This window comes from Amphiprion ocellaris, chromosome 17, assembly GCF_022539595.1.
Source record: "Amphiprion ocellaris isolate individual 3 ecotype Okinawa chromosome 17, ASM2253959v1, whole genome shotgun sequence".
NCBI classification, from domain to species: domain Eukaryota; kingdom Metazoa; phylum Chordata; class Actinopteri; family Pomacentridae; genus Amphiprion; species Amphiprion ocellaris.
In genome coordinates this window covers 33,701,443-33,714,462 of record NC_072782.1, presented here as the reverse complement: position 1 = coordinate 33,714,462, position 13,020 = coordinate 33,701,443, and the positions used below count along the sequence as shown (strand labels likewise).

At 48.2% G+C, this 13,020-nt stretch overlaps 2 protein-coding genes across 3 annotated transcripts in view; both read right to left on the bottom strand.

Annotated features, from left to right (window-relative positions):
• Positions 1–2,842: 2,842 nt before the first annotated feature.
• Positions 2,843–10,872, bottom strand: wdr36 (WD repeat domain 36). 2 transcript variants are annotated; one of them, XM_023263859.3, is made up of 22 exons: positions 10,616–10,872; positions 10,235–10,262; positions 10,010–10,110; positions 9,792–9,909; positions 9,577–9,709; positions 9,295–9,349; positions 7,242–7,374; positions 6,988–7,163; positions 6,789–6,909; positions 6,541–6,606; positions 6,286–6,375; positions 5,728–5,870; positions 5,528–5,645; positions 5,289–5,454; positions 4,802–4,910; positions 4,642–4,721; positions 4,368–4,475; positions 4,047–4,278; positions 3,779–3,892; positions 3,637–3,715; positions 3,368–3,558; positions 2,843–3,143 (listed from the first exon to the last, which is right to left on the bottom strand). In XM_023263859.3, the coding sequence occupies exons 1-22, from the start codon at positions 10,760–10,762 to the stop codon at positions 2,994–2,996; spliced, it is 2,658 nt and encodes an 885-aa protein (XP_023119627.1). In that variant the 5' UTR covers positions 10,763–10,872; the 3' UTR covers positions 2,843–2,993. The 2 variants fall into 2 exon arrangements, with proteins under 2 accessions (XP_023119627.1, XP_023119629.1); XM_023263861.3 differs by having other exon boundaries at positions 3,368–3,555.
• Positions 10,873–11,319: 447 nt separating this feature from the next.
• slc25a46 (solute carrier family 25 member 46) overlaps positions 11,320–13,020 on the bottom strand; it is a 4,932-nt gene continuing 3,231 nt past the window's right edge. The window contains exons 6-8 of the mRNA XM_023263862.3: positions 12,972–13,020; positions 12,780–12,837; positions 11,320–12,708 (exon numbers count right to left, since the gene is read on the bottom strand). The exon at positions 12,972–13,020 is cut by the window's right edge and continues 8 nt beyond it. Coding sequence (XP_023119630.1) covers positions 12,115–12,708; positions 12,780–12,837; positions 12,972–13,020 — 701 coding nt within the window. The 3' untranslated portion in view covers positions 11,320–12,114. The remainder of the gene's footprint in view (positions 12,709–12,779; positions 12,838–12,971) is intronic.

Here is a 13,020-nt window from a genome sequence, read left to right as displayed (position 1 = left end):
TGACCCCTGGTGTAGAGGATGAAGAGTAGTGGAGAGAGGACACAGCCCTGAGGAGAACCAGTGGAGGTATGTTGTAGATCAGAGAAGGTGTTATTGACCCACACCCTCTGTGATCTGTGGGTTAAAAAGTGCAATAACCACAGGATGAGCTGATCATCCAGGTGGAAACAGGAGGAGAGTTTGTGAGCCAGGATGTGAGGCTGGAGGGTGTTAAATGCCGAGGAGAAGTCGGCAAACAGGAGTGTTGCTGAGGTGTTTGGGTGTTCCAGGTGACGGTGTAAAGTGTCCAGAATGAATATTTTGGCGTCATCAACATCTCTGCTCGAACAATATGCAAATTGGAGAGTGTGAATCTGTGAGTTAGTTACTCCGATGACGTGATGTTTCACGATTCTCTCCATTGCCTTCATCACAAGGGAGGTGAGAGCCACAGGTCTGAAGTCATTGAGGACTTTGGTTGTACTCTTCTTGGGGATGGGGATGACTGTGGAGTGTTTCCACAACTGAAGAACTGTACAGCTGTGCAGGGAGTTTTGGAAGAGGGTCTGAAACACACCTTCCAGCTGTTCTGCACAGTGCCTGAGCACACGACCACTGATGTGGTCCAGGCCGGGTGAACTGGTTGTTGGTGGAGTCAGACTGGAACCAGCTGAATGGGTTAACTGGTAGAGGGTGAACTGGTCTCTCTGGTCCTCCTCAGGGCTCTCGTCACATCCTCTATGTTGAAGGTGAGTGTGTAGTCAGAGGGATGAAGTGTGGTCCTGATCTCTTCCAGCTGTGCAGTGTTGTCTCTTTCAAATCTGGTGTAAAACGAGTTGAGGTAATTGGGAAGAGATGCAGGGCTGCTACCGTCCACATGGATGGTGTTTTGGTGGTTGATAGCAGCGTTCACAGCGGCCATGTTCTTCAGGCCTTGTCAAGCTGAGCGGAGGTTCCCCTGTGTGAATTTTTCCTCAACTTGGCTGCTTTTATGGCGCGCTTAACTTCCCTGTTGACCTCTTTCTTCTCTAGTTCAGAACCAGTGAAGAAGACCCTTTTCTTCTTGTTAATGATTTCTTTGAGCTCCTTTGTAATCCAGGGTTTATTGTTGGGACAGATTGTGACAGTTTTGGAGGGGATAATGCTGTCCACACAGAAAGAGATGTAGGAAGAGATGGTGTCGACCTGCTCATTGATGTTATTGGAGGGAGTTAGAAGGTTAGGGTTAGGGTTAGGGTTAGGGTTAGGGTTAGGGTGGGTTAGGGGGTTAGGGTGGGGGGGGTGGAGGGGGCCGAAGCACCTGCCCCTTTGCTCCTTGATGCCCAAAGTGCCCTGTTGTCAAAGTTTTTTTAAATTCTATTTAATTTTGTTTTTATTTGTAAGTGTGTGTGTGTTTGTGTGTGTGTGTGTGTGTGTGTGTGTGTGTGTGTAAAAGTCTCTGAGGACCAAAATAATAAATAAAACAAAACTAAAAATAATTCAGATCTACCGTCGGTCGGTCACGTGATCTACGTAGACGTCCCCCACTGCTCTGAGGGGTCCAGATGTTCCCTGTAGCTCTGCGCTAGCGCCGCTAGTCTAGAAACCAGAGACCCGAGGGAGGACATCAACAACTGATGGTCCTGATGGAGAGGAGGTTCTGCAGCGGGATTCATTTATGTACGGTGTATTTTTGCAAGATGACTGATGAAGTGAGCATCCTGTGTGTGTGTGTCTGACTCTAACACACACCTGTCATCAGTTCTAGCCGCTAGTTAACCACACAGCTGCTGAGAGGATAAAGTCTGCCAGGCTTCTTTTTGTTTCTGTATGTTTCTGTTGTCATGGGCAAAGTGCATCAGAGAGATGTATTATTTTACTGTCAGTGAGTTGCAGTGTGTTTCCTGTTTCTAGAGGCAATGAGACAGAGGTTATGTTATTTCACTGAAACTACGTACATGCATTTTCACATAATTTTGGACTATTGCAGTACAAATACAATAATAATTAGAAGAATTTGAATTGTGATTTTCTCAACTTCTCATTTAAAGATATCAGTACTTGTTTATAACATTTGTATATATAGACAAATTAAATATAATATGCCTAAATATAAAATATAAAACTTTTAGAACCTTGCTGTCTTGTGCAAAGTGGATAGTCAAACTGAATAAAAGTACAAATACATTTAAATACATGATTCCTATATCATTTAATTGTTTTTAAACTTATTATTAGCACTACGAATAATAAAGGGCAGATTATGAATCAGCACCATGGAGCAAATCCGTGACTCTACAGTACATGTCTGGAAAAGGTATGAAATTTAAAAGCAAGGACTCCAGGAAGAGTAGCCACAGTTAAACAGTCCAGTGTCTAATGGTGATGTAAATTCAGCTTCAAAATAATAATTTTTCTCAAATACACTACATCACAGGTCAGAGTTTGAACCAATGACCTTCTGATCAGCAGTCCTGAGACTTAGCCACTGCTGCACCTTGTATTATGAGGTATGTTTCTGTATGATGTTTCAAATTCTTGCTCCATGTGCCCCCTTTTAACTTTGAGCACCTGCCCCTCCAAAGGTCTCTGCACGGCCCTGCCAAAAGGTGTGCTATTTTCTTCATCGAGTTATGATGAAATGTTCTTTATGATTCTAACTGTAGAACCTAGAACTCCTTTAACCCACTGATGATAGAATCAGTAGATTAATGATTAACTTTAAATACAGCAGGTCGGTTTCTGAACAGAACCTGAAGAACCCACAGATCGGTTTATTAAAACTAAGCTGTCTGATTCCTTTAAGAAAAACTTTCTGACTGGAGACAGAGTTTAGAGGAAACTGACTGGATCAAAGTCAGAAACACAAACACACAAAGACCAATCAGAAACCAGCAACTTTAATAAAATACAAAACTCTGTGTGTGTGTCTGTGTGTGTGTCTGTGTGTGTGTCTGTGTGTATGTGTCTGTGTGTGTGTGTGTGTGTGTGTGTGTGTGTGTGTGTGTGTGTGTGTGTGTGTGTGTGTGTGTGTGTCACAGCAATGCACTCTTAGTGTACGACAGCAGACATAGTGATTGGTCAAATGATGCTCGTAGCTCCGCCCACACCACCTCCAGCCGGCCTGAGAGGCGGAGCAGTGCTGCCATGGCGACGGCATCCTGCGACAGAGAGCGCAGGTGGAGCTAAAAACAAACAGATGTAAACAAACACACATTAAATAAATGTATAAACAAGTAAATAGAGATGTAAATAAACAGAGATGTAAACAAACAGATGTAAACAAACAGAGATGCAAACAAACAGAGATGCAAACATGTAAACAAACAAACATATGTAAACAAACAAACAGATGTAAACAAACAAACAGACATGCTGACAATAAAACACTGCTCTCTGATTGGCCCACCCTCAGGAAGAGCGCCAGGTAAGCGTGAGCCAGGTCAAAGTCCCGCCCACTGGCCAGCATGCTGTCAATCATGTGAATGAAGGCGAGCAGCAGGCTGTTGGCCCCGCCCCCCTCTGATGTCAAACACGTGAGTTCTACGGAGAGCGCCGCCGGCCCACAATCCTTCAGGAGACGCAGCGGACAGTCGACTGCTGAGAGATTCCAGATCAGGACTCATCAACAGATCACAGAGCTGCTGTCAGACTATTATGGAATGTCGTTTAACTCACAGGATCCAGACCGACCCGCCTCCTCCAGAACCGAACAGAACTCTGACGTCTGCAGCAGCGATCCAATCAGCATCTTGGACTGAAACACAGCAGGTTACTGTCTGAACACACAGCAGGAAAACACACCTGAACAAGCTGCTACCTGTCCTTCGGTCGCCGCAGGCAACGAGAATCGAGGAGTGAGACCAGGAAGCGTTGGCAGGAAGAAGGGTGCGGTGGGCGGAGCTACAGGGGGCGCCGCAGGTTTGTTCCTCTTCTGAAACAGAAGAATGTTAGATCAGCTCTCACCTGGACGACGCTCTGACATCACTCACCTCACCTGGACCACTCTCTGACATCACTAAACTCACCTGTAGACTCTCTGACATTACTCAGCTCACCTGTAGACTCTCTGACATCACTCATCTCACCTTGACAGCGTCCAGATTCAGCAGACTCGTCCAGCGAGACTCCGGCAGCAGAGACAGAGTCACAAGCTCCGTCCCCAGCTGCTCAGCTGACTGGTACGCATTATCAGCCTCCTCTGATGTCACTTCCTGCTCCGGCTCGACGGGCATGACACCCGGCAGTGTCTCCACAGCTGGTTGGTAGTCGGCCGGGAGGGGGTGGAGCCCCACAGGCCCACACAGACTCTTATTGGTCCTGAGGAGGAGAGCTGCACTGTGATTGGCTGATACAGGATTAGGCCACAGTGATGTCATCTGTACAGGACGATGTGATTGGATACAGACCAGAGGTAAACACCCAGACTGTCGATATGAGCCGTCGCCAGGAAGTCTCCGGTCGGCGACAAGGACACACCCACTGGCGCCATGGCAACCAGGAAACAGTCAACAAGACTGAGGAGAGAATAAAAGAATTATTGATTATTGATTGGTCCTGATCAGCCGTTGCTTAGCAACAGGATGTGAAGCTGAAACTGTTGATGTTTGAATAAAGTTTCATTTGAATGATTCCTGTTGTTAATAGAGTTAATAAAACATCATTGGACTGCTCCATTCTCACCATCCAGAGGGGAGGTCCCAGGTACGGATGGTGCAGTCCATCGCCACGGTAACCAGCCAGCGGCCATCAGGAGTGAAAGTCTGAAACACCAGAAACTGTTAGCATGTCCTGTTAGCATTATTAGCAGGCTGCTAGCTGCTTTAGCTTTGACCACACCCACCATGTCGTTGATGTTGCCATGGTGACCAGCAAACTTTCTGACGATTCTTCTGGTTTCTATGTCGACAACCACCACAGTGAAGTCATCCAATGCTAATGCTAGCATCCCGCTAAAATAAAAACACAACGTCATCAGTCTGTGTGTAACATCCTGCTGTTAGCTACCTGTCTCTATGTAGCATCCTGCTAACTGTTAGCTACCTATCTCTATGTAGCATCATGCTAACTGTTAGCTACCGTCTCTATATAGCATCCTGCTAACTGTTAGCTACCTGTCTCTATGTAGCATCATGTTAGCTGTTAGCATCATGCTAGCTGGTAGCTATCTGTCTCTATGTAGCATCATGCTAACTGTTAGCTACCTGTCTCTACGTAGCATCATGTTAGCTGTTAGCTACCTGTCTCTATGTAGCATCATGCTAGCTGTTAGCTACCTGTCTCTACATAGCATCATGTTAACTGTTAGCATCATGCTAGCTGTTAGCTACCTGTCTCTATGTAGCATCATGCTAGCTGGCGCAGAGCTTAGCTTCAGCTGTTCTTCCTGTTTCTTCGTTTTGAAACGCCAGAACTTCAGCAGCCAATCAAAGCCAGCGGTGAGGGTCAGCTGGTTGAGGGTATCCGTGGCGACGCCTCGCACCACACTGCTGTGTGCTGGAGTAGGGGGCGTGGTTAATGACAGAGAGACATAGTGGACCAATCACAGACAACGAAGAAGCGAACACACCTTTCTCCTCATCGCCATAGCAACCGCGGTGCAGACCGGACTGCAGGTTGTAGATGTCGACGCGGCCGCAGGACGAGCCAATCACTGCGAAGTTCCCACAGGAAGTGATGTCAACGGCCTGTGAACGGAGACAGGAAGTCACATGACCTCCAGACGCTGCAGGGCAGGAGCTTAGAGGACAGGTTTAAACATCCCGTTACCGTGGCGACGGAGTCCCTCCGGCCTCCCGGCGGCTGCAGGTGATGAGCTCCCATGGTGCACCTCTGGTAGTTCCACGTGGTGGTTGCTTGGCGACCGCGATGACACGCGACGATGCCGTCCCAGTCCGACTGACGAGCGACAGCTGTCAATCAACAGAGACAAGATCAGCTGATGTCTCCTCTGGAGGAGGAGGAAGAGGAGGAGGAAGAGGAGGAGGACGAAGAGAAGGAGGAGAAGAGGAGGTGGAAGAGGAAGAGGAGGAGGAGGAAGAGAAGGAGGAGGAAGAGGAAGAGAAGGAAGAAGAGGAGGAGGAAGAGGAAGAAGAAGAGGAGGAGGAAGAGGAGGAGGAGGAACAGGAGGAGGAAGAGGCGGAGGAAGAGGAGGAGGAAGAGCAGGAGGAAGAAGCGGAGGACGAGGAGGAGGAGGAGGAGGTGGAAGGGGAAGAGGAGGAGGAAGAGGAGGAGGAAGAAGAGGAGGAAGAGGCGGAGGAGGAGGAGGTGGAAGGGAAGGAGGAGGAGGAAGAGGAGAAGAGGAGGAGGAGGATGAGCAGCCCCCACCAGAGGAGAAGGAGATGATGGCAGGGAGACACAGCTCCTTGTAGGTCAGACCCTTCTTCTTCTTCTGCTCCTTCCTCCTGTTGATGGAGCCTGAAAGGAAAACAGTCAGACTGTAACTCAGACTGTAGGTTAGACTGTACGTCAGACTGTAGATCAGACTGTAAATCAGATTGTAAATCAGACTATAAATCAGACTGTAGGTCAGACTGTAACTCAGACTGTAGGTCAGACTGTAAATCAGACTGTAGGACCCACCGTGACCCAGGTTCTTGTTGAAACGTTCATGGACGGTGGAGAACGACTGCAGCGTCCCGTCCTGACCTGTAGGGGTCACAAACACACATTTAATACTGTCAGCATCACTGCAAAGATGCACAATAAATACACACCGAATACACAATGAATACAAAATAAATACACAATATATATATATATACACAATAAACACAATAAATACACAGTACAGCAACATGTGTATTTAGTTGTGATGTTTATTTATTTACCTGCACTGAGGATGTTTTTTCCATCATTGCCGTGGTGACGGATGGTAGTGGGCGGGGCACTGTGGCCCTGACGACTCCGCAGCAGTCTGGCTCCACCCCCTTCCTGGTCAAATATCCACACCTGAGCAGGAAAAGCCTTTGATTCACTGATCAGGTGAAAATAAAAGGAGCTATCTTTAGATCCACACCTGTCTCCTACCTTGATGGCATTGTCGGCTCCGTTGGTGACCAACAGCGGTTCTCCCTGCAAGAACGTTGCCGCGGCAACAGCTGTTCTGTGGGCGTGTCTCTGTTGAGTGACCAGCTGACGACGCTCCAAATCCCAGAATGCAATGTGGCCCTGAGGGCTGCTGGACGCCACAACAGGAGGACCGTCTGACCGACAGAGAAATATGATGAGTACGCGACACTGGCTCACGATTGGCTCTGACTGCCACTATGTGTCACACCTACCTGTTCTGAAAGCCAGCGATGTGACTGGTCCCCAGTCTTGCATGAAGCTCATCAGCGTCTCATCCAGTCGGATGTTGTGGATGATGATGCGACCGGTTGCCGTGCCGACACCGACCACGTCCACCGCAGGACTCTGGAAAAAGAAGTTTTAGTGAAGTTGTGGCTCATATTTCTACCAACAACAACAAAGATGTAAACATAGAAAGGAGCTTAAATTCAGAAACCACAGAAGCTGTTGGATAGGTCTGATGTAGACGTAAAGCTGCAGAAACAAACTTTTATTTTACTGATTCAGTTGAAGAGAAACTAGAAAATGATTTAAAACCAAGACTGTCGTCATTAGAGATCCTTAAATTGTTTAACGGGATCTTTATGTTTTTTCACTCATTTAAAACTAAAATTATTTTGCTCACAAAGTGTTGAAACAGAATGAAACATGTCCCCCAGATGAATTGCCAGCTTATCGCGGTGGAGGGGTTTGAGTGTCCCTGTGATCCTGGGAGCTCTGTTGTCCGGGGAAATTGCCCCTGGTAGGGCCTCCCAAGGCAACTTGGCCCTGGGGGAGGGGCTAGACTAACAGCGATTCAGAAAAACCTGATGACAGCACATAAAAGGAAAGCCACCACCTCGCCGGATCAGGGAAACCGGGGCCTCTCCCTGGAGCCAGGTCTCTGGTGGGGGGACTCACCAGTGAGCACCTGGTGGCCGAGCCTTAGGGCCCCGTGGGGCACAGAGCAAAAAAGCAACACGGTCGGCCCATCACTCCCTGGGCAGGAAATCGGGGTCGGGTGCTATGCCCAGTAGGCAGGAGCGGGCGTCTAGACACACCACCCAACGGTGGTGTAGACTAGCTCTGGGGACACAGAACATCACCTCGCTGGTGGGGAAGGAACATGAGCTGGTGGAGGTGGAGCGATACCGGCTAGATATAGTTGGGCTCACCTCGACATACACAGCAAGAGTTCTGTAACCAGAATCCTGGAGAGGGGTTGGACTCTCTCCTTTTCCGGAGTTGCCCAGGGTGAGAGGTGCTGGGCGAGTGTGGGGATACTCACGAGCCCCCAGTTGAGCGCTGCTTTGTTGGAGTTCTTCCCGGAGAACAAGAGGGTCGCCTCTCTACGACTTTGTGTTGCAGAGGGGAAAACTCTGACTGTTGTCTGTGCTTCTGCACCGAACAGCAGTTCAGAGTATTCGGCCTTCTTGGAGTCTCTGGGTGGTTCCTGGAAGGGGGACCGCCTGGGGATTCCATAGTTCTCCTGGGGGACTTCAACGGTCACGTGAGCAACGATGGAGACACCTGAAGGAGATTGATAGGGAATGGCTGATCTGAACCTGAGTGGTGTTCTGTTATTGGACTTCTGTTCTAGCCATAGACTGGTCATAACAAACACTATGTTGGAGCATAAGGTTGCTCACAAGTGTACCTGGTACCAGAACACCTTAGGTCAAAGGTCGATGATCGACTTCACAGTCATATCATCAGACCTGCTGCCGTATGTTTTGGACACTCGGGTAAAGAGAGGAGCAGAGATGTCAACTGATCACCACCTGGTGGTGAATTTGATCCAATGGTGGGGAAGATGGCCGGACAGACCTGGTAAACCCAAACGTGTACTGAGGAAAACGAGGCTTTTCGGGCCTGGTTGGCTTGGGAGTCTCCTGAAACAGCTGACAGGTACCAGTGGGCCAAAAGGGCTGCAGCTGCAGCAGTTGTGGAATCTAAAACTTGGGTGTTGGAGGAGTTCAGAGAGGCTATGGAGAAGGACTTTCGGTTGGCCTTGAGGAAGTTCTGGCAAACTGTTCGACACCTCAGGAAATGGAGGCAGGGATTTGCTCAGGCTATGTACAGTCGGGGTGGAGAACTGTTAACCTGTACTGGGGACATTGTCGGGCGGGGGAATGAGCACTTTAAGGAACTCCTGAATCTGGTAAACATGTCTTCTGTGTCTTCAAAGAGGAAGAAGATGGATGGATGGTTGGATGGATGGATTGATGATGGACAGACGGACGGATTGACAAATGATCGATAACTGATCAGTGATCAATAACTGACCTGCTGCAAAACGGTGACTCCAGCCAACCAGCCTTTGAAGGTGAACAGCAGCTTACTGAGAACCAAACACAGGATTCACAGTCAGCTAACGTGTTGGAGCATAAAGCATACTAACATGCTAATATGCTAATGTTCTAATGTGCTAACATTCTAACATGCTAATGTGCTAACATGCTAACGTTCTAACATACTAACGCTCTAACATGCTAATGTGCTAACATGCTAACGTGCTAACATGCTAACGTGCTAACATACTAGCATGCTTCATGCTAACATGCTAACCTGGTCTTGATGTTCCAGAGCTGCAGTGCACCCTGGGAGCTGCCCAGCAGCACCTTGTTCAGGTAGGTGCTGGGGTGCATCATGGCCGACACGTAAAAGGTGTTGGGGTCGAAGTGCAGCCGCAGGTAGATGTCTGGGACACAGAGAGAGCAAGGCATGATGGGAAACAGTCCAAGAGTGGTACAGTAACTGAAGCTCCGCCCCCTACGGCTTACCTCCTCCCTGGACGTCCCACACGATGACATCACCGCCGCTGTCGGAAGAGATCAGCTGATCGCCCAGAGGCAGCAGCAGGCGCACATCCTGTTGGTGACCATGGTAACGCATCACCACCTGAGAGACAGCAGAGGGTCAGACACGCCAACGTGGTAACAGCAAACCTCCTAACAGCCAACGTGCTAACATGCTAACTACGCCACTTCCTGTCTCTGACCTCTTTGTTCCTGGCGAAGGCGCTTACGAGGCGTCCGCTGGCGGCGAACACCAACATCCTGTCAGCTGCCAAGCAGGTGATGTCATTGGACATGCAGTTACCTAGGAAACCACATTACATCACAACAGATCAGCCAATCAGAGAACAGGACTCTGAGCTGCATCAGAGTGAATTTAACTGAAGAGGATTAAAATTAACGAATGAATGAATGAATGAATTACTCACTGACAGCGACGATCCCCAGCCGGTTCACCTGCAACAATCAATAATCAATCAATCAATTGATCAATCAATAATCAATCAATCAGAGTTTATTTCTCCAATCCTTTCCAACAGCCCAGGGTTTCATTTAGACCCAGTACTTCAAGCAGCCGCTGATCGGACGACCTCGGAGCTCTGATAGATAGATCAATAATCAATAATCCAACATCAATAATCTATAATCAATGATCAATAATCAATAATCCAACATCAATACTCTATAATCAATGATCAATAATCAGTAAGGTAATGATGCCCAGCCTGTTCACCTGCAATCAATCAATCAATCAATCAATCAATCAATCAATCAATCATTCAATCAATCATCCTCTCTACGTCACTGACGTTGAACGTGTGGAAGCTCCTTCCCGCCGCCGTCACTACGTAGAACTCCCGGTGCTTTAGGTGGTACCGGAGCGCGTGCGGGACGTGGTTAGAATACAGACCCAGAACCCGGAAACCGGAGAACAACGAGCTGCCGCCGTCCGCCATGCCCGGTACCCGTTAACCAGCTCTAACTAACAACACTACCGGAGACCGACGAGCACGACGGAGAAAAAACACATGGAGGAGCTGCCAGGAAGTCAGTCCGACTACAAACACACACCGACAGAACGACGGTTCCGCTCTGAAGATCAATATCCGGTGGAACCGACTCTAAACTGTCCGGATGGAACCTGTGAGGAGACAAACGTTCCGCCTCCGTTAGTTCCACTCAGAAAAAAAGAAAAAGAATAAAGCTGGAAAAAAACACGAGATGTTTAAAATAATGAATGAAGTATTAAAAACAATCATGGAGGGAGTGAAGGAAACTTAATAAAATAATGACTATTTTAATAAATATTCAGGATTCTCATTTAATCAGAAAAACATTCAGAGCTGTTCAAACCAAAGGATGGATCCCAAAACATCAACTGCATGTTTTATTCATTCTATTTAAAGTGAGGACAGAGAAATATCTGATGTTTTTTTTATCAGATTCTTCTGTAAAACCACCAAACTTTCATCAATCTGCTGTAAATCAAAGATCAATAACTGAAGAAAGAAGCTTCTGTCGTCACAAAAACTATTTATTCAACAAGAAAACTGATTTACAGAAGAGACAGAACGATTCACCTGAAAAACACATTTGATCACTTTTATTTATTTTCAGACGATCAAACCTCTTCAGATGATTTTACTGATTTTCATGAATCACAGATAATTTAATCTAAATCTACAATTTAATACAGAGAACTGTTGGATTTATACAGATTTATACAAAGAAACGCTGGGGACATTTTCTGGGGATGTTGAAGTGTTTTTGTTTGTTTATATGTTTGCTGACATGTTTGTTTACGTGTTTGCTGACATGTTGAAGTGTTTGTTGACGTGTTTGTTTATACGTTTACTGACGTGTTTGTTTGTTTGCTGACATGTTTGCTGTCGTGTTTGTTTATATGTTTGCTGACATGTTTGTTTACATTGACAGACATGAATGAGCAGCAGCTGGAGCCGACCAATCAGCTGTCTGTAAAAGGGTGTTTCCAGGTTCATGCTGGTAAAGGAAGTGATGTCAGTTTTCCAGGGCGACAAATGACCACTACGACTATTATGCTAAACTAGGCTAAGCCCTGTGGTGCTGTTCAGTGGTTGCTAGGTGACGTTCTGTTGCTAGGTGATTGGGTGATCTGTGAACAGTCTGTAAGACAAACGGGTTTCCATGGAAATGGTCACACCATCACTTCCCAACCAGCAGCTTTTCATCCAATCAGACGACAGTAAATCCTCTGTGTTTATTTGGTTTCTTCTTGTTAAACGGTGAAGGGTCGCCACGGTAACGCTGCGTCTCCGCGGTAATGCCTCTAGGCCTTGGTGTCCAGCAGCAGCAGTCTGAGCAGCGTCCTGGCGGCGGCCAGCAGCGCCCCGTGCAGCGCATATTGCGCCGCCAGCGCCCCGAAGCCGCGGTAGAAGCTGGCTCCGCCCTCTTTACGGCGGATGGCGTGCAGGCAGTCGGAGAAGCCGTCGTACTGCGTGTTGACGGGCAGAACCAGCGGGCTGCCGCCGTTGCCCACGGCCACGGTGCCATCAGTGGCATCAATGATGGTGCGCGTCCCCTGCAGGCCGAGGCGGTGCAGCGCCGTCTCCAGGGGAAACACCGCCACGTCGGCCACCAGAGACCCCGCCCACGCCGCCGCCAGCTCGGGGAAGTAGGCGTCCAGTGGGTTGGATGGGTCGGCCCGCTGCTTTCTGCCCCTCTGGTGCAGCCACAGCGCCACCCGCTGGACAGAGGTGGCGATGACGTAGCGCAGCACGGCGTGCAGTGCGGCGGGAAGCAGCAGGAAGCCCAGAGGAAGCAGGCGGTGGCTGTGAGGAGCGCCGACCCCCAGGAGACGAGCCACGCCTTCACGGACGCAATCCAGCAGCCCCGATGATGACTCATCTCTAACGATATCACTCTGCAGCAGGAAGCAATAACATATCAGTAATATATCAATAATCAATCAACAATATATCAATAATCAGTCACCTGGACTGTCTCTATGAGGCTGGCACAATAAAACGGAAGAGCAACCACTGCCGTCAACCTGCAGCACAGAGACACCGTTAGTCAGCACAACAACAACAACAACAACAACAGTAGAACACAAACAACAACAGTAGAACACAAACAACAACAGTAGAACTAGAACAACAACACCAGCAGTAGAGGTGAACTGACCCTTTGAGCAGTAAATGTCCAGCGAGTTGCTTACAGCCCCAACGATGAG

Bases quoted from the DNA above. Each gene is read 5' to 3' on its own strand.
- wdr36 (XM_023263859.3), bottom strand. From the start codon at position 10,762: ATGGCGGACGGCGGCAGCTCGTTGTTCTCCGGTTTCCGGGTTCTGGGT. The intron at 10,111-10,234 runs GTGAGTAATTCA...GTGGTTTCCTAG, and splicing joins GCTGGGGATCGTCGCTGTCA to GTAACTGCATGTCCAATGAC. The intron at 3,893-4,046 runs GTGAGATGAGTG...CTTCTGTTTCAG, and splicing joins TGAATCTGGACGCTGTCAAG to AAGAGGAACAAACCTGCGGC.